General features: G+C 40.6%; 2 protein-coding genes across 2 annotated transcripts; one reads left to right on the top strand and one right to left on the bottom strand.

The window, feature by feature from the left end:
- Positions 1-12,342: 12,342 nt before the first annotated feature.
- On the top strand, positions 12,343-14,927 carry LOC103710046 (RING-H2 finger protein ATL46-like). Its single transcript, XM_039128114.3, has 2 exons — positions 12,343-12,644; positions 13,072-14,927. Exon 2 carries the CDS (start codon positions 13,129-13,131, stop codon positions 14,332-14,334), a length of 1,206 nt encoding a protein of 401 aa, XP_038984042.3. The 5' UTR covers positions 12,343-12,644; positions 13,072-13,128; the 3' UTR covers positions 14,335-14,927.
- Positions 14,928-21,272: 6,345 nt separating this feature from the next.
- On the bottom strand, positions 21,273-22,340 carry LOC103710047 (uncharacterized). The gene has a single exon (XM_008795632.6). It carries the CDS (start codon positions 22,199-22,201, stop codon positions 21,683-21,685), a length of 519 nt encoding a protein of 172 aa, XP_008793854.3. The 5' UTR covers positions 22,202-22,340; the 3' UTR covers positions 21,273-21,682.
- Positions 22,341-22,544: the final 204 nt, after the last annotated feature.

The following is a 22,544-nucleotide window of genomic DNA, read 5'->3' on the forward strand; positions in this document are numbered from 1 at the left end:
TGGGTTGTTTAGTGGCTTGATATGTTGAAAGGATGGTTTGCAAGGCTTTTTCTCATTGATGGGTGTTTTTCTGCGGACATCTTTGTATCTGAAAATGATGCCCTTGCTTTCAAAAGAAAGCATGCAGTTTAATTTTATATGTAAAGTATTCGATAGTGCTAAGCTCATTATCTTCCCTGCCTTTCTGACCGAATCAATCCTTCAATTTGGTCAATTTTGTCTATGCTATTATCCATGTATACTTTGCTAAAAAGGAAGCCTCCTAGAAATCATATAGGATCAGATTGCGGTTGAATTTGTCCTCTCGGCTTTAAGTGCTTTGAACAAAAGAACACTTGATAGATAATTTAAACTACCTTACCAAGTCATTGGTAATCTGAGGATTTTGTCGCCCAGTTTAAGTTTTAACCTCAATATCTGCCCTACCTTTCTGACCGAATCAATCCTTCAATTCGGTCAATTTTGTCTATGTTATTATCCATGTATGCTTTTCTAAAAAGGAAGCCTCCTTGAAATCCTGAATTTGTCCTCTGGCTTTAAGTGCTTTGAACAAAAGAATACTTGATAGATATATTAAACTACCTTACCAAGTCATTGGTAATCTGAGGATTTTTACCGAGTCGCCTAGTTTAAGTTTGCAGGAAGATGACTATCTTTTTTCTAACAGCCAGGAACTCTGAAGCTTCGTAGCAGGCACCTTTTTCAGTGAGATAATCATATCCAAATTTCTGATAGGCATGAGCAAGTTTGGAGGTCGTACGAAAATGGAAAAAGAGGATTCCGTCATCTGAATGTGACTTATTTACATAAAGTTATCGTTCTTTTTCTTTATAGAAGTTTTTGGTCAAAAATTTGGTGTCAATTTTGTGGACTACTGTCCTGTTAAAGCAGATTATTATTTGTTCTCAAATTTTAATGAGGTTTATTAGAGTTTGGCAAGTATGATGCACATAAGAGGATGTATGTAAGGCTGTGATTCCTTAATTTGAGTAAACTAATTATGTTGTTAGCTGCCATGGTGCTTATTGCTTCACAGCAATAACCTTTTCTGTCATAATTCTGACAAGCTGTTATTAATCATCAGGGCGGTCATACACAAGTTTGAGCAGGACAGGCCATGCTCAAACTGAGCTCAGTTCAATAATTAGTTCCAAGCTGATCTAGCTCGAGCTCAGCTCCATTGCAAGCTTGAACTATATTTACAGACTCCTACAAATGACAGGAAGAGCTTCTAAATTTTCAACGTTTATGGAAGAGAGAGGGAGGGAGGCTTTTCCAAAGATTTTAAATCATATTTTAGCTCTTTTCGTATCTTTATCTTTTGAAAAGTTTTTTTTTTTTTTTTCCGGAGAATTCTTTCCATTCAATTAAGATCATCTAGTAGTTTTTCTGTTTCATTGTTTCTTCAAGTTTAGTCTTTTATAAGCAAATTGAGAAGCATCACAGGGTCAGTTTCAATTTTCTACGACTCTTCTATGTGCCAGCTTCAGGAGGCAATTCATGCTATTGTCGCAAAGCAGCAACAAGTTGGCTCCAAGGCCTGATACCATCAGGCCAGCTCAAATAGAAGACATTGTAGGTGAGGAGTTCGGCTGGAGTGCACATCTATTTGAAGATAATGCGTGTATTCTTAGATGAGCTCAACAAGAAAAAAGAAAAAGTTTAGTCGCATTGTAGAGACTGCCTAGTACCTCTTGGAGGACTCTATGATATGAACTTAGTCAACAATAGCAACAAATTGTTTACACTTTGGAGCCTTCAAATTTGGATCTAAACACTCTCTGAGTTCTGTAAGATAGCAGGGACAGGGAGTTAAAAGTCACCAAGCAACTGTTGCTCTCCATGTTGCTTCCTACCTCCTCACCTCCGGCTCAGTAGGAAGATGATGCACCTAGGCAACTGAGCCTACTGCCTGAGATTCTGAGCAAATATATTAGTTGGCAAGTACATTGCAAGCCACATTTCTGAATTAAATCAAGCTTTCAGCGTGCAATATCTTCAGATAAGGAAATGTAAGATTAACTATTGGGCAACGTTTACATTTAAACCAAGAGAAGCAGACGGTATTATCTTCTCCATCATTGTTATATCCATTGGAAATTAAAAGCCAAGGTTAGTATTCTGCAAACCTTCAAGTTTCTTATATCAATCTTTTTTTTTTCTTTCAAATTTTCCCTTGAAACACAGGAAACAGAAACATGTATTACCCGCCAATTGTTCATACTGGTAACTGACACTTTTATTCTTAAAAAAGACAGGTATCAATATCTATTTGCCAGAGAAGCATGTGGTTGCATATGAACATACGGAAGGTAGTAAAACCTTTTTTTAAAATTTTTTTTTGTAAAGGTAGCTTTAATCTTTGTGCAACAAAGCTATAAACGAGTACTGGGCTCTTTTTGGGAGGCTTGCCTCATGTTATTCTTTGGAAGATGTGCAAGGGAACTTGGTTTTGTGTCACATACGAAGTGGACGGCTGCCCATGCGACATGCGAACTACCCTACCAAACATGGTTAATTCACTGGACTCTTTTAACGGAGCGGCTGAAAAAACCTGAAGCTTTCTTCTGGACTACGTAATAAGCAACGGATAGCACGTCTCCATCTCTCTCTCCCCAAGAGCCATAAATGGATTCAATATTTTCAAAGTAAAAACGATAAAGGGCAGATGGGAACATACACTATTTTTCACGCCATTAATTAAGGGACAAAATGGATGCCAAAAACACTAGCTAACTGTGTAGAGTGTATCGATCAGGCAAAATTTTAGCTTCTGGCAGGAAGCAAACACTGCGGATAATGATGAATACTGACTGTTGCTAGAATGAACTGATGATTTTTTTTTTTTTGTCGTTGTTATTGCTGCTGCTGCTGTGGCCGTGATTACCACATTTTGAAAGATTTTATAATAGGTTTAACTAATTGCTTCAACCAACAGTACATATATAGGTGAAGATAATTATCAGCGAGGACTGGATATAAATCTATAATTTAGCTTGAGATCAGACCTTGATAAACATGAATTATAGAATTCACCAAGCTACTGAGATTATTTAAAATGAACTGTGCACATGATATGTTGATTGGTAGATATTTCATACATAGTTATAATTAAATTCTGATATCTCTCCTTCCATGCACACAAAGATGTGTGAAGAATTAATCGCTACCAAATTAAAGCCTTTCAACTAGCTGGATATGTTCAAGGAAAAAAAAGAAGCGGAACAACAACTGCATCGTGGATCAAACTCTTGATCACCTCTGTACTACATAATTATTAGCCTTTACAATCGAGAGAAGATTTAACGTACCCTAAAACCGAGGGTCTTTATGAAACCAAAGAAAACGGTACCAAAAAGAGAGAACAGATCTCTTCAACAATGTAAAAACTCTCCACCAAACACCTAACATCAAAGAAGGCTCTCAATATATGAAAAGCATCATACATTTGAAGGGGAAAAGAGGAAAAATAATCATCCTTCAAAGTGCAAGACCTCAATCAACTCAAATAATCGCCACAATGAATAAACGTGGTAAACTCAACCCAACTAAATCAATTCAGATCTAACAAACGAACGTCAAATAATCTGCGACAGCAAGCTCAAATAAATATATCTATACACCATTTATATAGCAACAATGACAACAACTAATTATATAAGAACACTAGTGATCAACTAGCGGCACCTATCCATAGATCATGGCATGTGCAACTTGGAAAGGGCTCTCAACACATGCACTTGCAGCCTCAGTAGGAAGATGTACTCGGCGGTGCGCACGAGAAGCTGCTCGGCCTGCAACTCCCTCCCGCCCGGCACGAGCCTCTGGAGCTCCGTCACCTTCCTCCGCACTGACCCGTGAAAGGCCTGCCTCCCTTTCCGTCGGCGGCTTGCAGCGGCGATCCCGCGCCGCGCCACCTTTCTTAGCCCGGCCTCCTCTCGCCGTGGCCTCTTCATTCGAAGAAGGTGGTGGAGAGCAATTTGGAGGGGGGAGGGAGGGGAAGGGGGGTTGGGTGTGAAGGAAGGAGAAGAATATGGGAGGAGTTAATAAATAAGATGCGAGGAGAAGCAGAGATATAAAGAGGGGAAGGAGAGGGCTTGGCCATGTGCGCCACCCCGGCTTTGGCCTGGCCCTGACGGCCTTTTGTCGTTTTGCTGGACGAGGGGACCCACGTCGTAGTGCCACGTCATATCCGGTGCACGTGTCTGACAGCTCTCAGACGCGGACTTCGTTGGGGGTCTAGTCCTGGAAGGCCTGCAGGTCGTTCCACGTGGCAGCAGGTGGTATGTGTACGACCTGGTTGTCAACCTTGGCTGCCATGGGACTATGGGAGGCCATGAGGGTGGTAAGAATTAACTATAGTGTGGAGATGATACGGTAATATGGATAAAATATAAAATTTTTGTTTTAAAATTTTTGCAAGTATAAGTTTTTTATATTGTTTTTATTCGAAATAAGAAAATTTTGAAAAAATAGAAAACAAAAATATAGCACCAACATGTTCTTAGCCTTGATTTCTATATTTTATTTTTAAAAAATAAAAAAATAAAAAAAATGCCAAATAGATTGTTCGTAATTGCTCTCTCGCTCTCTGTCTATCTATTATCTTTCTATTTATCTATCTGTTAATCAAATACATGAAACTTGGAATTTTTGAATTTAATTCATTAATGGCCAAATGTGCTGCAAAGTCAAGACTTAAAAAGAAATTTATGATTAATGAATAACTTTGAGGCATATATTTGTTAACAAGGCTCTTGTGTAGTGAGATTTCCTGATAGAAAAGTGACTCCTACATCTAACATTCATGTATATCACTCTTTTGGATGCATCACCACGATGATTATTAATTAGCTGTCAACTTAACATTTAAACTTCTTGTTTTTCTATGGAGCATGCTGAATTCACATATGAATTTATACAAGAAAGCTAGTTAGTTGACCTAACTAAATACATTATTTGATGGCACTAAAACATGATATGAGTACAAATTGTTGCATTGCTTGTAGTTCCGAAAATTAGGATGGAAGAAAACTTGGTAGAAATCAAATCAGTGCGAAACTCAAACTTAGATTATTGGTATCAATGTCTAAAAACTTCAACAACTGCACTAATAGGCACCCCTTATATGATAATTACTTGTAATTGAGTAACATACTTCACCATTAGTAAGCGTTTCAAATTTGATGTTGTCCAATTCATTAAAGATAACAATATAGTGCTACGCCCTCAAATTTCTTTCCTTATTGAAGTAAAAAAAAGAGAAGAAATCTAAATAATAAACCAGTCCCTTATTTTTTTTGAGGGGAGGTGATTATAATTTTTCGGCAATTTAGCTTTTTCAGTTTTTCTTTTTTAAGCAACATAATATAGTTACATACCATGAAGCATTAAATCTGCAAATCAAGTAACAATATTCAATATTGCTTTCTTTATTGCAGCAAACATAATTCTATGTTGATTACTTGACATAGAGCTGGTTTTACGCTTGTATACATATTACATGTAGTTTTCAGTTATGATCCATACAATAAGACTATATATCATTTTGCCGAATATAATTTGGTTAAGGATGGTAAGTTAGGACATCAAAGTTAGTTCAAACTGGATGGAAATTCAAGCTCCATATGTTAGGTCGAACTGGTTTTTCCAAGGTCCTGAAAAGTATATTTTTCCTTTAATTTTGACCGATAGGAGTGAGCGCAAAAATTTTCCATTAGTTTAAAATAGCATGAAGTAGTAGTTTGACCTACAAGAGTACCATGATATCAGAGATTTAAAAATCTTAAATGGCTTGCATTTTTTGTATGGCATAGGAAACTACATATAGACATAACATGCACCATGATATATAAATGTATCCCATAAGGAACCGACTTTTCTAAGTTGTGCCTAAGCTAAGCCGGATTGCCTAATCCCAACCTGTCAATTTTATTCAAACTTTAGAGATCGAGCTTGTGAATCGTCAATCTGTTCAATCTCTTAGCACCATCCTTTACATCCTTCTATATATATAGTATGAGAAAGCATGCATCCGGACGCCCACTTGAGGATGGCAGTATTTAATCGATGACCAAACATACATATGCAGCGTTTCAAAAACTGGCATCCAAGCCTCGTGGCTCTAATGGCGAGCGAGCCAATGAATACTGTTTGCCTCCATGGCCTTGATGGGGACTCTACGATACCAACTGCAACCGTGTGGTCCTTCACGATCCACCATTAATTTCACAAAAATCCAAACAAACTACACTTCATCATCCCAGTAACACCGCCCGGGGGGTAACTCATCCATGCACCTTCTATCAGAATAAGCGACCAATATCACTCCTCTTCATGTGGCTGCAATGATAGCAGGTAACCGTCATACTGCAGCAAGATCATGGACATTCATTGCTCCAATTTGGTGCAGAATTATGTAGAGATGGTAGGGTGGAGGGGACCATAAGGAGAGGAACATGGCCAGCTCCGGGAGGGAGGACGAGTGTGCATGGAAAAGTAAATAAAAGGCGTTTTTGCTGTGGAAGGCATGCACTGATGCACCCCACGAGGATGGGAGGAGTTATATATGGCCCTGGCCCTTAGCTCTTGTAATTGGAAGGGGACGGAGCACATGAAAGCACATGACATGGCCCCCTCCCTCAGCCCACGTCATATGATCGCAGCTCACAGGACTCACCACCCTTTCCTCTTAGCTCTCATCCTCGCATTTGCTTTTCTGACGGCAAGGTGGCCGCTCGATCCTAGTCACGGCTAGGAGTGTACCAATATAACCCAGGAATTTGAGAACTCTGGTATCATCGAGGGCCAGCCTTCGAGGTATATTATATTTAAGGAACTAAACAAAGAACGGCTTAAATATATGGTACCCATTCTTATTAGAAGAGTAAGTGCAAATCAATTTTCTATGAAAAATCTTCTATTAGAGATAAATGGAAAGATAGCCGGTAGCTGTAGGGTCAGCTAGTTGGCATCCAACTTTAGATGAGAGAAGTCCCGGGTATGGTGGTGTTGGCCAATAACCCCACCATATTATTTCAGATAATGCAATCTGTTAGTCATGTTATTTTTTTTTCCTTGTTTCAAAGTGGAGAAGATTACCATTCTCTATTAAGGTCAGGAATATTGCTCTTTATTTTTCATTGTGCAGCAAAGGATTTAGAATTGTCAAGGTTCATAAGAAATGAAATATTTAGCCAAAGAGGTTATTAGGCCCAACATTTATTGACCTGATGGCCTGTCTTTCCGTTCAGCGCAGTTAGGATTAATCTCATGCATATCAGAAATCATGGATTTGTACATAACTAGCCTTGAGCATTACATGAATCTGATGTCAATGCAGATATTGTTTGGTAATACTAGCTTGGAAGAACTATCTTCACTTGATTTTAGCCAATGGTGGGGAAGGGTGCAGAAGAGACATCCTCAAGACTTAAATATCTTCAACGATCTATGGCTCCCGCTGCAGGAATGCTGGTGTCAATAGTGTCTTTAGCATGAATGTGTGCGTGTGTGTGTGTGTGTGTGTGAGAGAGAGAGAGAGAGAGAGAGATAGAGAGAGCGCTGTGCATGCCCAACACCAACTAATGCCATGTTCTCTAATCATGCCTTGCCTACAGATGGAAACACAGCTGGGTGACAAGCTTGGTAGGGAATATCTTGTGCTTGGCCTTGTGTGGCCCTGCATCTTTTCCCTACCTCATAGGACTCTTGCCATGCCTGCCATCATATCTCTCACCAGTATTATCGCATATCTCTCAACTTTCCTAGCCCTTACCAAAGGGAAAAAATGGAAAAGAAAAAAAAGAGAGAGCGAGAGAGAAAAGAATAGAAAAGACAGCGTGCCACTCATTATTTTCTCCATGGCCATGCAAGAGTGTTCCTCCTGCCTTCAAAACTTCGGTGCTCAAGCACATGCGACGCGCGTGCGTCGGGATACAAACCCTTCTTTGCTGTCACGACCAGCCAGGCCACATGCGATGGCATTTGGCCTCATGTGCACATCCGTGCTTGCATGTGCTCGTAGAGCTTCTTCCATATCATGAAAGACTTGCACCAAAGTATCACACATGATCGAGCACTTGGTGCCCATGGCACCTACAATGGCATCAACATGGTTGAAGGTTTGCTTCCCTGAAAAGTTGGAGCAGAAATTGAAATGGCACATGGGTGAAGACACCACATGCATGAAACCTTGGCATTGCCGGTGCTTTTTAAGTTATCGATCTGCCGATGCTTAAAAGCATCGCAGGATGATGCCCCGATGCTTCACATATGGATCTGAATTTAATTATTCATGGCTCGAGAGAAGGTCATGTGGCTTGACATTTGAGTGCAGAAGCAGGTTAGATGCACACTGGCATCCTAGGGGGTGTCCACGATAGCTATTAGTAATATGGCTCAGATAAACGACACTTATTTTCAGTGTCAATTAGGCAAATTGGTGCACTTTCGCATTGAATGAAGCAGACTTATAGCAAATATAGCCCAAGCAGTATGCAACTGTCATTACTTTAGTTCATCTGATGATATATTGTCAATCATTTGTGCCGGTAATTATCTACGTGCACCTAAATTGGTTCCTTTATTTGCAGAAATCAATTACAGATTGCGCGAGCAATCTGGCCTAAATTAGTCGAGGGATGCATGCTGCTGCGTGCAGTGATCTCTATCTCAGGGTACAAGTTAGAATCTAAACCCATTGCCAAAAGTATCTACTAGAATTTCAATATGTGCCAATAAAATGATGTCCGCCAATGTGTGTGTGTGTGTGTGAGAGAGAGAGGAGTCCCTAACCAGAGCTGGTTCAAGTCCTAATGTTGGACCTAGTTCGGGGTGGTTCAAGCTCGCTTCAGGCACTAATTTTGACTGGGTTTGGACATACAATGGTGGATCTAGATGAGTACCTTGGTGCCCTTTTCAGACTCCCGATCCCGATGGAGTATGTTTCGCTATTGCTTTGGACCAAGTTGCACTGCTCCCTGCTTGCTCCGGTGCATGAAATTCCATGCACGAGGGCAGCTCCACGTGCATGTTGGAGCTTGCAATCATGTAGAAGGACATTGATGCAAGAATAAACTGGATGCAGAATTGACAACCAAAGGATGGTGATAGGTATTACTCTCCAAATGAAAAAAATTGTTGTACCAATTGGGTGGCTAAGAAGAAAGGTATTATCTTTTTGTTGCATAAGAAGTATATGTTGTATGAAGTAGGGGCCAAACAAAGCTCGTTTTTTGAATCTTCTTTAGTTAGAGAAGCCTATTGGGCTGGTTGAATCAGGCATTAAGTTGTTGAAGACATAGCAAATTCCGTGCAAAATCAGGTAGTTTTTTCTTTTTTTTGGTTAATGGTTTGATTTATATATGTATGTATATATATAGTTTTGGGAAGGAGGCACGCCAAGAGGAAATCCTTGTCACTAGCTAATGTTTAAGATCCTGCATAGAACTCTTCAGGAAATGCTGCTCGAGAAAAGGTATAGGAAAAGACTTATTACTAGCATATGACTGTCTCTTGACATCAAGGAGAGTGGGGATATGACATGAGGAATTTTAGGTAAATATATAGCCCATGGACTTGGAGGATATATTAAGCTTAAACAAAACCATTCATGAAGATCCCTTTCCCATTATTGGGGGTATGATACAAATACAGTAGCATGAGCTAAGCTGTCGAGGGTGCAAAAACTGAGAGCAGTCTCTATTAGACCTTTCACAAAATAACTGCGATGAAGGGCATTTTTCGAGCACTTTGTCATAGAAGCCAGATTTCAGAGTCCTCCAGGAAGTAGTGTCAATTTGAACAAAATTTTATCATATCAGTATTGTTCTCATTATAGTTTAATGTACTATATATGATGAACTTCAAATTTGCAATAATGAAAGTGAACTAGACAAACAGTAATCAGAAGAGCGATTTCAATTGCTCACTGCTGACTTTCATCTTGCGTTACAATCTCCAGTAAAGAATATGACATAGTCATGCTTCTTGTGTCTTCGGTATTTGAGAATTTAGATTGGTGAGAGGATGATGCCCTTTTATTGGAATTAATATACATAAAATTTGTCACAAGGATTAATTGAGTAATAAAACAAATGATCAATGATCTAAAGACCAGATAGGCCTAATGGGAAATGTTGAAAGGCCTCATAAATATTTTGATCATGTAATTTTCAGTATAACAGTTGTGTGCATGTGCAAGTTAATTTCTTTAAGATGATGCATGCTCTTAAAAGAATGTCAACTTTGCAAACCAGGTCCCTTGTTTACCTTGTTTTAAGGGTGTGTGTGTGTGTGTGTATATTTGCATTGAATGTGTTAAAATTGTGCACATGCAGAGAGCTGTTTAATTAAGCCTCACTCTACTATGTACTTGATAGGTGAGATGTACGAATTAATGAGCTTTGATATCGATCTTATCCACAAAAACCTAAATGTTTGGATGGATAGGTTTAAGAGTATATAAGCATTACAAAAATTTTTAATCTATCGGATGTGGGACTATTATTTTTTTAATAATTATTAATAAAAGGATGGGATGGCGTGGATTGTTAGAAACTCAAAAATCAAAGCCACCAGTTTGAATGGGCCAATTGACAAGTTTCAGGTTGCTTATGGTTGGGTGTTTGATGCAGTATCTTTTTTAATAAAGATCCAACCCAGGATTCAGTGCCAACCATTACGCTAGGGTGGCTGGTTCAAGGGAAAAGGGAACCAATCAAGGGGTAGCGCCCTTGCAAATAAGTTCCAAAAGGTGGTCATGGGTTAACATTTTTTTTTTCAGCAGGCAACATTTTCAAAAATTATAGAGTCAAGACTTGACACAGTTTCCAACAAAAATTAACGGAAAGCAAACTATGCCAGTTTAGGCCGAAGCTATCAGGAGTTGGATTTGTCTCGCAGCAATGCATTGGAGCCAACATCGCACAAGCATATGGTTATCATCTCGGCAGACATCTCAGCTGAGATAATGGCAGACATCTCATATATATATATATATATATATATATATGTATGTTTGTATATCTATATGTATTCATTGGTGTGTGTATTCTCTTGTTATCATGAAAAATTAGTATATGAGGCTGATATAATAATTTCCCTTATGACCTCATCTAGTGGGCTATTTTGGTTGGATTGGTATGGTCAATGGACCGGGCCACAGCAATACTAGGGTTGGTCGAAGGGCCAGGCCTCGACTATCTAAAGCCTCTTCATTGGGATCTACTTAGATAGAACCAACCATGAGACTGCCTATCTCTTCATAAATTGCAGCCGAATGTCCCTCTATTAGTCTATGCACCCTTGTTTGAATTTGTTTTCTAAATTCCAAAAGATATTTGTCCCAAAATTGGAGTCAATACAAAAACAACTAGATGCAACGCATGCAAGATGCTGCTATCCTGTGCTGATAAACCTTAGCTAAGGTATAAATAACGTTAAATAGTGACTTAACTTTTATTTAATTTTGCCAGTACATCATTTAGAATAACAAAAAAACACAATGAAGTGTTGAAGGTTTTAGTGAAAACCATCAAAATCTATTCTCCTTCATTCGTGCCATGGACTTGTGCAGTTGCATGTGCCTCTCAAGCCAATAATTATGTTGGAGAGTTTAACAATCATAACTTATAAAATTTTGTTATCAACATTGACTAAGCCAAAATCTACGAGGTACATCTTTCAAGCAAAGCATCCAAGTTTCAATGAGGAAGGCAGCTTAACTTGAGGGTGTTCAAGCAACCCTTCGACACGCAAGACCTCCACTTCTCCTATTTTTCGCCACCAAGTCCTTTTCATTTTTTCCCTCCAAAAGAAGTCCTTTTCATTAACTGTAGATCATCCTGACCATATGGACTGATTTGATGAATCTGAGCCGTCCATTTTTTCTAAACCCTGATCCGTATGCTGATGTCACCACAGGTCAAGGTTGCGTCATCCTTCCGTGCCTTGACAGTTTATACAAACAAAGTCGCATGTAGCAGACTCACGTTCTATAGTTCTACAACGATGTCCAAAAGACACCCTTGGTGCCTTCTATTTATTAAGCGCTTTTCTGCAAAAAGCCCTCAACAAACATGGTTTCTTTAATAAGCTCCTCGGACTTAATAGTCGTTAGCAAATTTTTTATTTTCCTCCGGATGAGGTTATGGACTAAACTGGGAAACAAGGCCGTTAGTTTATGTCAGAATGAAATTTGAATGTACCAGTTAAAGACAAACAGTTGAAATCTGTAGCTAGTTAATAATTGAAACTTTGTCAGGGGGTTATGTCTAAAAATCTTTTTATTTTTACGGTGAGGACAAAACCACTCTTCTTCCTGTCCAACCTCAAGCGGAAAACCACCTTGGGCTTCGGAAGAGCTCCCACCACCCCGCCCCCAAAACGCTCTCCTTGCTCCTTTCCTCCTCCCAGTTTTTTTTCTTTTGTTTTTTTTTACTCTGAAAAAATAATGTATGGCAATAAACTCTACTATTTTGGAAGGAAAAGAATAAGATTTCCATTGTCCCCTTGAGGGTTTGGTTTCTTTCTGCAGCCAGAAACAAAGGCAGCTAACCATAGGAACCAGAAAGTGAGAGACCCCAGCAAAAACTTAAAGAAGGTCCCAACTACTCTCTAATGGAGGACTATCCAAACCAGAGGTAGGCCACCAATTCCACTCTTAAACAAATAAGCCCTCTCTTTCCCCCTCATTCGACTCTCTTGCTGTCCAACTGATGTGAGGGTGGGAGGAAAAAAAAAAAGAAGCAGCTTTTTTTCCTCTAAAGCCGTAGCAGTTTATTACACATGTGCTTGGGATTGTATTTTTAGCTCAAAAAAATTTGAACTTTTAGCCTTTCCTCTTCTGTATTGGCATGCCTCTTGCTTGTATGATTCGGATTTCAACTAAATGCTGGAAAAGGACCTCTCTGTTTTTTGAGAAAGACTGAGCTTTTTTCTTCTTCCTTCTTCTCCATCTGTGATCTGGATTTGATCTAAATTTTTTGAAAGAAAGATCATTCTTTTGGCCTGCTTTCACCTCAAATGAGATGGATTAGTTCTCTAACCTTGAAAAGTTTGAATTTTTAGCCTTCTCCAGCTCCTGTTCTCGGATGACTTGGGCCTGGTCCCAAACTACGGAAGGAGATGGTTGTTCTATCCTCCGCATCCCCCAGAACCGCTTCGGTACTGCCCCAAACCAAGAGAAAAATTGGATTTTTACCTCCTTTCCCATCTCCCCAACTCCATAGCTTTCAGAGGGACTCACTCCCATTCTCCTCCTCCCAGCCCCCACCATCCCCACCATCCCCCAGCGGTAAAATAAGCCCTGCGGTCCTCCTAATCATAGTAATCCTGGCGGTGATCTTCTTCATCTCTGGCCTCCTCCACCTTCTGGTGAGATTCCTCATCAAGAAGCACCCATCTGCTTCCTCTTCCAGCCACTCTAATGGGCACCAGGCGGCGGCGGAGCTCTCGGGCTCGGAGGCCCTCCAGCGGCAGCTCCAGCAGCTCTTCCACCTTCACGACTCCGGCCTCGACCAGGCCTACATCGACGCGCTGCCCGTCTTCCTCTACAAGGAGATCGTCGGCGCCAAGGAGCCTTTCGACTGCGCCGTCTGCCTCTCCGAGTTTGCGGCCAATGATAAGCTCCGCCTCCTCCCCTTCTGCGGCCACGCCTTCCACATCATCTGCATTGACACCTGGCTGCTCTCCAATTCCACCTGCCCTCTCTGCCGGGGGGCGCTCTTCGTGCAGGGCCTGTCGATGGAGAACCCAATTTTCGATTTTGAGGAGTCAAGAGAGGAGGGCGGCTTTGTAGGGGACCGGGAGGATGGCTTCTCGGTGCCTGGAGGTCAGAAGCCGGCGGAGGTGGAGGAGATTGCTGCTGAGATGAGAGTGTTCCCAGTGAGGCTTGGGAAATTTAAGAACCCGGGCGATAGAGATGGTGGTGCTGGTGGTGATGATGTCGATGGTAATGGCAATGTTAGAGGTAATGTGAGAAGAGAGGAAGGAGAGAGCAGCAGCAGTAGTTTGGATGCAAGGAGATGCTACTCCATGTGCTCTTATCAGTATGTTCTCGGGGAGGCAAATCTCCAAGTGTCTCTCTGCACTGGCTCTTCTAGGATTGGAAATGGTAAAGGGGTCCGGGGAAGGGGAGCTTGTGGAAATTCAACAAGCCATGAGGTTTGGGAGGGGAAGAGGCTAGGGATAGCTAGCAAAGGTGAAAGCTTTTCAGTGTCAAAGATCTGGCAGTGGTCTAACAAGAAGGAGGGGAAGCTCCCAATCTCTTCATTTGCTTCCTCTGTGAACGGGGGATTGCCATTGGCTAGGAGAGGTGTTGGCGATACATGAAACATGCATGTACTGTGATTATTGTTGTTGTCTTCTCTTCTCTTCTCTTTTCCTTTTTTTTTTTTTGAAGTCTCAGTTGTGGTTATTCAACCTCAGCATCAAAATTCATATTTATCCCTTCTCTTTGCTTTGATTTATTTATATTTCTTTGCATGTTACAGTTGTAGTATTGTTAGATGGATTTTTCAGAGAACAGCTAGTTGGTGACCAGAAGATGGTTCTGCAGTCTGATAATTTGGATTACCCAGGGCTTAATTATTTTGTGGTGATCCTTAAGTTTAATTACAAGCCATCCACGGATATATATCTACCTTCTAGAATCCAGACCACCTTTGGCGTTTATTAGTTCCCTTTTGCTTCTGGGTACTCAGAGACCGGTGATGCAGAGCTCAGACTGCCCTGATGTTTGTAGCCTTCTCCTTGTTCTGATCTCAGAGCTGCAGCTCCATCACTGATTGAAGATTTAAAACATCTGTCAATGCGCCTCGCTATATCAGCTTTTTTTTTTTGTTATTTTTTTTATTTCCCCTTGTGTTTGTTGTTTCTCTTTCTTCCATGAGATAATGGAAATATGTGAAAAATTTACGGTGCAATCTTGTGATGAAAGCCCTTGATATGATGTCTGATATAAGAGTTCTTTTCCTTCTCATTGCTATTGCCAATTCTTGAACATCCATTTGAGTGGCATCAATTCCCTCCCCCTTACCCCAGAAAAACAGTGAAAGCACCAGAAGGTCCAGAACCAGCCTTCAGTAATTTTTGTAAAGATAGGATTACCAGTTCATGCTTTCTTAGGTTGAGCAAAACCATATCTTGCTGCCGGCTACCTAGAGCCGCTAAATTTTCTTGCTTATTCCTTTCCATTACCTAGTTCTTAACCCCACCTTTAGATTCTCCACATGTACATAAGGCTCCTATATATCTTGAGAAGAAACCGGTTCTTAGATATATTTCATCCCTTGTTTATATAAATTATTTTGAGATTTACTCCTTTTGATCTACACTTCTGGATCATGGAGGTATAAGAGTTACAGATTTATGCTCCATATTATCTGGAGGGTTTCGGAAATTTGCATAAATGCAAGAATTTAATCCTATAAATCGACGATTTCAGATATTCAAAACCTGTGTTAGTTATAATCATCGATCTCTTTTCTCTGAACCTATCCTTTAATCCCTGCTTTGTTTGATAATGGTGAGTAGATAGATCATAGCATGGATAGATAGAGAGAGATAAACAGGAATAGAAGATGAGAGGGCAGGTAGGATCCGATTGCCACTATTTCCCCTTACAAGGTTGATGACACGGCATGCCAGATTAGCAGGCCACGTCAGCATGGAAGCGTTGCACGTAAGAAGAAGTTTTGTGGGAATAGAATATATGTTATGGCAAATATCAGATAAATAATTGTAAAGAATACAAGAGTTTACTCTGACTTTAGGCAGGAAGCAGTGAGCGCAGCTTATGGTGGATCAACTATTAACAACGTCCCTTTCGTTGGTATAATTGGTTCAGGCAGACTCCGAGCCATACAGATTCTATTGATTGATGATCTTGCCAATCCAAGATAGTGCATTGGCCACTGAAAGATCACTTTATCATGGATATGTTGTTCTAGATGTTCCGAGTTACAGCTTTACCTTTGGGTGGGAGGGCAGGGCAAGAGATTCCATGGTGTTAGGTGACAAGAAATACCATTAAATCTCATTTTAAAGTTCGATTTAGAAGTATAACGTTTGTGGTGAAACGATAGTATGCAAATGCTATGAGTAGGAACAGGGGATGTATCTTGACGAGAATTAATGTCTTGGCAGAACTAATGCACTAGATCCCATCAGAACTAAGGTCAGCTGGTAGGAGTTATAACAACTATTAGCTTTAAAGCAACTTCAAATATCACTATACTATTTGCTGCTTTGTTGAACCGCTCAGGAAGAAAGAAGTAATTAATCTTTTCCACTCATCCAGCTCAATTTTTTTAAGAAAAAATTCAGAAAATGGAAAAATGAATAAAAGTAGGATCATGGATAACAAAACCAAGTTATAAAACCTCTAAAATTCGAGACAGATACTTTTTCTAGTTAAAAGAGTATACAACTTTTCTAAAATTAATATAACTAATAGGAATAATCATGAAAAGTTAAAATCCTACGAGAAGTAGATCTCGGTTTTTACATCAATTTTATCTTCAACCGCTTTATCTATTCTTTTCATATTAGAAAATATGTCTAGTCAAAATCTTTTTCAAAAAGAAAATTTTACATTGATTGGCCTATTTCGAAGCTCAAATGATGTAATTTGGCCATGATTGCTCGATACATTTTACCCTTAGGCCGGTAAGGGAATTTGGAAGCCACGGAATAGTTTGGATTAGATAGTTTTGTAGATAGTTGGTTTCTTTGATAACCGGTGGACATTTTATGTGTGATAATGCATGCATATTATGGATGTAGTTGGACAAAAAATATATATGCAATTACTCCAGATCCTGATCAGTCACTACATGAAGAGCCTATCCAACATACCACTTAAATGTATCTTTTTCCATCACAATTATCATATTGAGGCAGCTCAGTAGTTTTATGTGCATCTTTAGGTTTCACTTTCATGGTTTGGGAAACCACAGTGGCAAGGTAGCCCCACCCCCTTGTGTCAACAACCTCATTCAACGCAAGGCCTTTGGGTTTCTTGCGGACTTCTGTCCAAAGAAAGTTCAAGGCAATTTGGAGGACAACACAACGTGGTTTTGGTGAAAGGGTACTCTGTGGGACTCGTTCTTGCACTCAATAAAGAATCCATCCGGCTTGGGTGCCAAGTCCTTTTCTGTCCATTATCTTCTTCTAGGTGCCTGACTAATAATGGCACTTTGGTTCACTGACGCTTGCTCCATATTCCGTTCTTAAAGCCATGGCTCCACTCTAAGACAGACAGGAAAAAAAAGATTCTGGAGTCCAATGCTAACCGAATTGTTGGACAAATTCTTACGACAGAAACCTTAGTTCAGACAGAAACAAAAGAAATAGTAACCGTTCCTTCCAATGCCAAGTACTAACGTTGTTTGCATTCAATTTCTACTGGATTCTTTTTTATGTCTTTGCTTCTTTCATCTTCCACCTTTTCCCGAAAGTTTGTGCTTTGAGGACAAATCTTTTCAATCTGATATTCTTTTCTCTTTTTTCATCTTTCTTAAGTTTGTTTGTAGAATCTACAGTTTTTCTTTCGCATGATTTAAAGGAAAAGAATAGTGGACAATCAAAAACCCAATGATAATTTTCCCTGATGAACTAGTGTTCATACAAAAATTAATTGTTGATCTACCAGCTATAACAAAGTGGTCGATAAAATTACATAATTTTATCGGACAAGTTTTAATTAATAACTTAAGTCTTGATGCTTGGAGAGATCATGGATGGCTTCTTCTCACTTGTACAAAAGGTTACATTTGGATAGGTGATTTATGGAATCAACTGACAAAGAGGGAGTTATTGGGATAACAAAAAGTTATTGGTGCTGGCAACCACTAGGAATCAACAGGAAGGGAGTTACCAGGATAAGAGTCCACCTAGAAAATGGGAAATAACTACCAATTTACATGAAGAAGGCTCCATTTGAGAACCTTGAGAGAATTTTGCATCAAGAACTTTGATTTAACATTTAATATAAAATCTCATCCCATCTTGGACAAGATCGATAGAGCATCAAGAAGGTTATGCATCCTTGGCCCTTACCGGCACATCAAATTCTCCAACATGATGACCATTCCACCTTGGATGTCTTGTACTCAATTGCTTTTTTTTTTTAATGTAATCAACCTTTATTTATCTGTTTCTCTACATGTAAGTTACTACAACCTTATTTGTTTTATTTCTTTGCATATTCTCATCATATTAAAAAATTTAAATTCTGTTATTAATGCAAAGTCGAACCTAGTCTCCTAGCGACCTAATTCTATTGATTGATCTAATCAATTTGGCATGCCAGCGGCCTAATCGACATCTAGTTTTAGTTTCTCAGGAAATAAAGGATAGATTTAGACCCGAACAAATCGACTGGATTCTCCTCCAATTCTGCTGTAAATACTAACTAAAATCACTTATTAGTACTTTTTGCATCATGCCTATAGGAAGCCGAAGTGCTCTTCTTTCACGATTATGTTCACCTATTCATCAATATTGCGTTGCTAATGCTAAAACTTACCATGCCAAGTATGATAATCTTCAGAAATTAATCACTTGAAGTAAACTTTTGAATATTGAAGGGTAAGGACCTACCCATGTCCTATAATATTATTGTTAACTATAAGCAGCATTTAATAAATTCAATTAGGAATTTTCAAAATGATTTAAAGCTTTTGTAAAAATCTTCACCGCCGTTATATCCTTTGATGATTGGAGCTTCATTGCTCATGGATCCAAGGGTGAGGACCTACAAGGAACGAGATGAGACTCGTATTGGCGAGCTCTTTATTGGAATAGCTGCAGAATAAGTGCCAATCTTGTAAGCTTTCACTGAGAAACAGAAGAAAAGATGGGAGTACAGATTCTGAATACAAACATTATCTTTAGGGTTCTAAGAAGAGATTGAATTGGATTACTAATTTGTCTGTTTTGATTCCACTAGTAGCCTTGAGATTGGGACATCAAGTATTAATTAGTTATTATTCATTGATGAGGCATGCACGAGTAAGTTGTCTCGAATTTGAAATCTATCCTCCATCTTTTTTTGAGAGGATTTTATTCTCCCTCATTTGTTGTCAGTTCTATTAGGATATCAAGTCTAGCTGAACCAGTGGCTGAATCATTAAATGGAAATATTTCCTTTCTTCCCTTTTCTTCTGATCGGTATGCTACACAATAAGCAAGCTAAAATTGGTGTTTCTTTTTTTTAAATGACATGCTATTGGAACCTAAACTTCGTGATCTCAAAGTGCAGTTGCATTGTAAAGACTCTGTATTTTTTTTTTCGAAGATTAGAAAAAAATCTTGAGATACTACATTGCATGAGAAACCTATTGGTTTTAAATAGGTTGAATGATTTTGGCTAGGAAAATACTGGGTATTTAGCGAAAGATCTAGGGGAAAAAAAAAGTGGCTATAAGCTCTGGTTTTCCGATAATTGCCGGACAAAATATTTGGACCCCAGATTTACACACTAATCCCTCAACCCCTAATGAATTGCATCAAAAACTGGTTTTACACCTCTTTCGGCCATCAGGGTTGTGGTGGGATGAACTTAGCAAGGCTCATGTCACGTAAACCAATTGAACCCAACACCCCGCCGACGGCCGTTGCGCGGGAGTTCTTCGAGTTCTTCACGGGCGCCGTGGGGCTTCGTCTTGGCCGGCGAGATCGCCACCACCCGCCGCAACCGAAAGTGCCGGGGGGTTTGGCCGCCTCCAGCTCGACTTCCTTGTCGCCGCCGACAGGGCCTGCCTCCTCAGCGAATACGTACGGCCTTCCCCGGAGTTCTAGCGCGCCGTCCTCCGCTCCAATGACGACGACATCATCGTCGGGACCGCCGAGACCCGGAACCGCGTCGGGAGGGCTGTGCTCGACGCAGGGTTCTGGTTGCGGAGCGGTTCATGGAGGCGTTCGGCTTGTGGGATCGCGTGAGGGCCGTGATCGTGCCCGAGAGGGAAAAATTTGAGTTTTTTTTTCTGGAGGATGGCAGGGAGTGATACAACTCTACAAGCTGGAGGTCACGTTCGGGGATCGGATGCTACTCTGTTGCAGGTGAATGCTTCCATTTAATGCCTAATTAGCTATATTCATATATGACTTTGATTCTGGTTAGGAGTTTAAGTTAATATATGTTTATTTGTATGCAAAAATTGGTTAGTATGTGTTCCTTCTTCAGTCCTTGTTCGTATTTATGGAACTGTTTTACATCATGAATTTTCCGCATTTCCTAGTGTTTAATACGAAAAAAAAAATTCTAGTTTGGGTTGTGAATTGAACCTTAATGGAGTAAAATGCCATGCAATGGTCATATTATTTTGAGAATGTGCACAGCGCTGTCTTTAGGGATGGAACTCATCCTCTCTAGCTTTCTATAGTCTCTATTTAATAATATCATATTAACATTTTTTCTCGGTGAACGCCAACATGGGCTGTTTTTTTTTTTTAATTAAAACGGTGATTAATATAGCTCTAACGTGAGTACATTCTGCCAAGTCAGAAGAAAGTAAAAAATATAATAGAGGCGGGAGCTCTACTGTGGACGTTCATAGAAACTCTCCAGCATGACGTACAATATAAGAGGCAACGTGGACTGCTTTCAGTCCCATGCAAGTTATATAGATCGGGCTTTTTTCCAAATCCAGTTTGGCGCGGGGACGAGTTTGGGGATGAAATGTTTTCCGCAAAAGCTGGGTGTCAGGACCGCGTCCAAATTTTTACGGGAATTAACTGGAGCTGCTTATGCAAAAACTTAAAATATCTCATGCCTTTAGATTTGAAGTATTATAGGGCTTATTCTGGTAATTCAGTAAGATTTGGTCTGAATTTTTTACTGAATTTGTAGGCTCGAAAATCCATTTGAGCACGGTATACATTAACCCAACACCTTCTAGCTCGAATCTTGTGTTAACCCAAAAAAAAAAAAAAAAACCCAATCTTTATGAGTCTTTTTTTTGTTCCTACAAATCAAAGTTGGGGCTTCAATGGGTTTGTATAAGACAGATTGGACGGATTATCAGGCTCGAACATGCTTTTGAGTGTGTAATTCACCGGAACAATAACAGGGAGTGCCAGCTCAAAGCAAAGCGTTGTGGGCAATAACAAAACAAAATAATACGAGTTAAGATGGTAATTATACCCATTCATTGAAAATTCGAAAAATCCTTTGGGCATTTGGGTCAACAAAATTCCTTATTAGCCGTTTGCTCAACATTTATTTACAAAAAGAAAGCAAGACATTGAACCCAACAGCAGACAGATTAGTTGTAATAGAGGTGTCCCAGCAGGCTCCTCTAAGGATTTTGTATTCATTAAGGATGACAGTGATATCCAACCATTACATTAGCTGTAAATTGATGCCAATTTCAAGAAGTCAGCATAACATGACAAACAGGGAGAGAGGGGAGAAAAACAAAAGCCACGAATAATTCCCACTTATTACACTTTTACAACAAATTTTCGAAGTACCACTAATAATTTCTCCAACCAGCAAACGCAACCAAAGCTAAGAAAAAAAAACGACTGCATTTTTACTATATATATATATATATAAATTAAAGGAGCAAAATAGAACAAAACAAACAATAAAAAAAATCCAGCAACGTGCGGCCGTAAAACTCTCCCCTCCTGTCGCTTCTAGAAACCCCTCCGGCGCACGCCATCTCCGACCTCAACGACCGCCGGCCGTGGAGAAGACCGGCGGGGCGTCCCGGACGGCAAGGTTCGCGGACGACGTCGCGGGAGCCGGCGGGACGGCGAAGCGGGCGGAGAAGTCGCGGAAGCCGGTGTAGTCCCCCTCGGGGCTGCCGCCGTGGCCCTCGTCGAAGTTGAGGGTGTAGCTCAAGGGGTCGTACTGGAACCTCGACGACCCCATCCGCACGACGCCGCCACCGTGCCGAGGGTTACGCTTGAACCGCCGGATGAAGGTCTTCCACCGGGGCCCGGCCACGAGCTCCGACCACTCACGAACCTTCATAACGGCGCTCCGCCCCCTTCTCCACCACCCGCCTCGCTCATCGCCCCTCTCCGAGACCCGCACCTGTTGCCACCACTCGACGGAAGACGGCCCCGACGAAGAGCGCCCGCCGGACCAGGGGATCCAGAAGCAGCAGCATCTTCGCGCGAATACCGCATCGGCCGTCGACGTCCCATCAAATTCAAGCGGCGCTGTGTGGGTCTCCGCCTCCATCGCTCCAATTGGAATTGGGAGAAGAAGACGGAGCAAGAGAAGTCCAGAAGATGAAACCGAAACCCTAACCCTGATCCTAATTCCGGCGCTAATTGTTCTCCCTTAGGTCGTCGTCGCCGTCCTCCCTCTCCTGAGAGAGAGAACCGATTGGAGAGCCTGAAGAAATGGGGAAGAGGAACGGGATGGGTTTGATATCTTGGAGTGGACCGGTCAAATCGGGGAGACTGTGCTGATGTGGCGCTTGGCACGCCTGGGTGGGAACTGGGAAGAGGGAGCGTCGGAGATGGGACCCATCTGACCGTCCCGCATCAAATCAAATCAGCCATCACTACTTTTTTAGGTC

This window comes from Phoenix dactylifera, chromosome 11 (assembly GCF_051530095.1).
Source record: "Phoenix dactylifera cultivar Ajwa chromosome 11, Ajwa_hap1_PhDact_Kaust_v1.1, whole genome shotgun sequence".
NCBI classification, from domain to species: Eukaryota; Viridiplantae; Streptophyta; class Magnoliopsida; order Arecales; family Arecaceae; genus Phoenix; species Phoenix dactylifera.

Coding starts and splice junctions, on each gene's coding strand:
- LOC103710046 (XM_039128114.3), top strand. CDS start 13,129: ATGGTTGTTCTATCCTCCGCATCCCCCAGAACCGCTTCGGTACTGCCC.
- LOC103710047 (XM_008795632.6), bottom strand. CDS start 22,201: ATGGAGGCGGAGACCCACACAGCGCCGCTTGAATTTGATGGGACGTCG.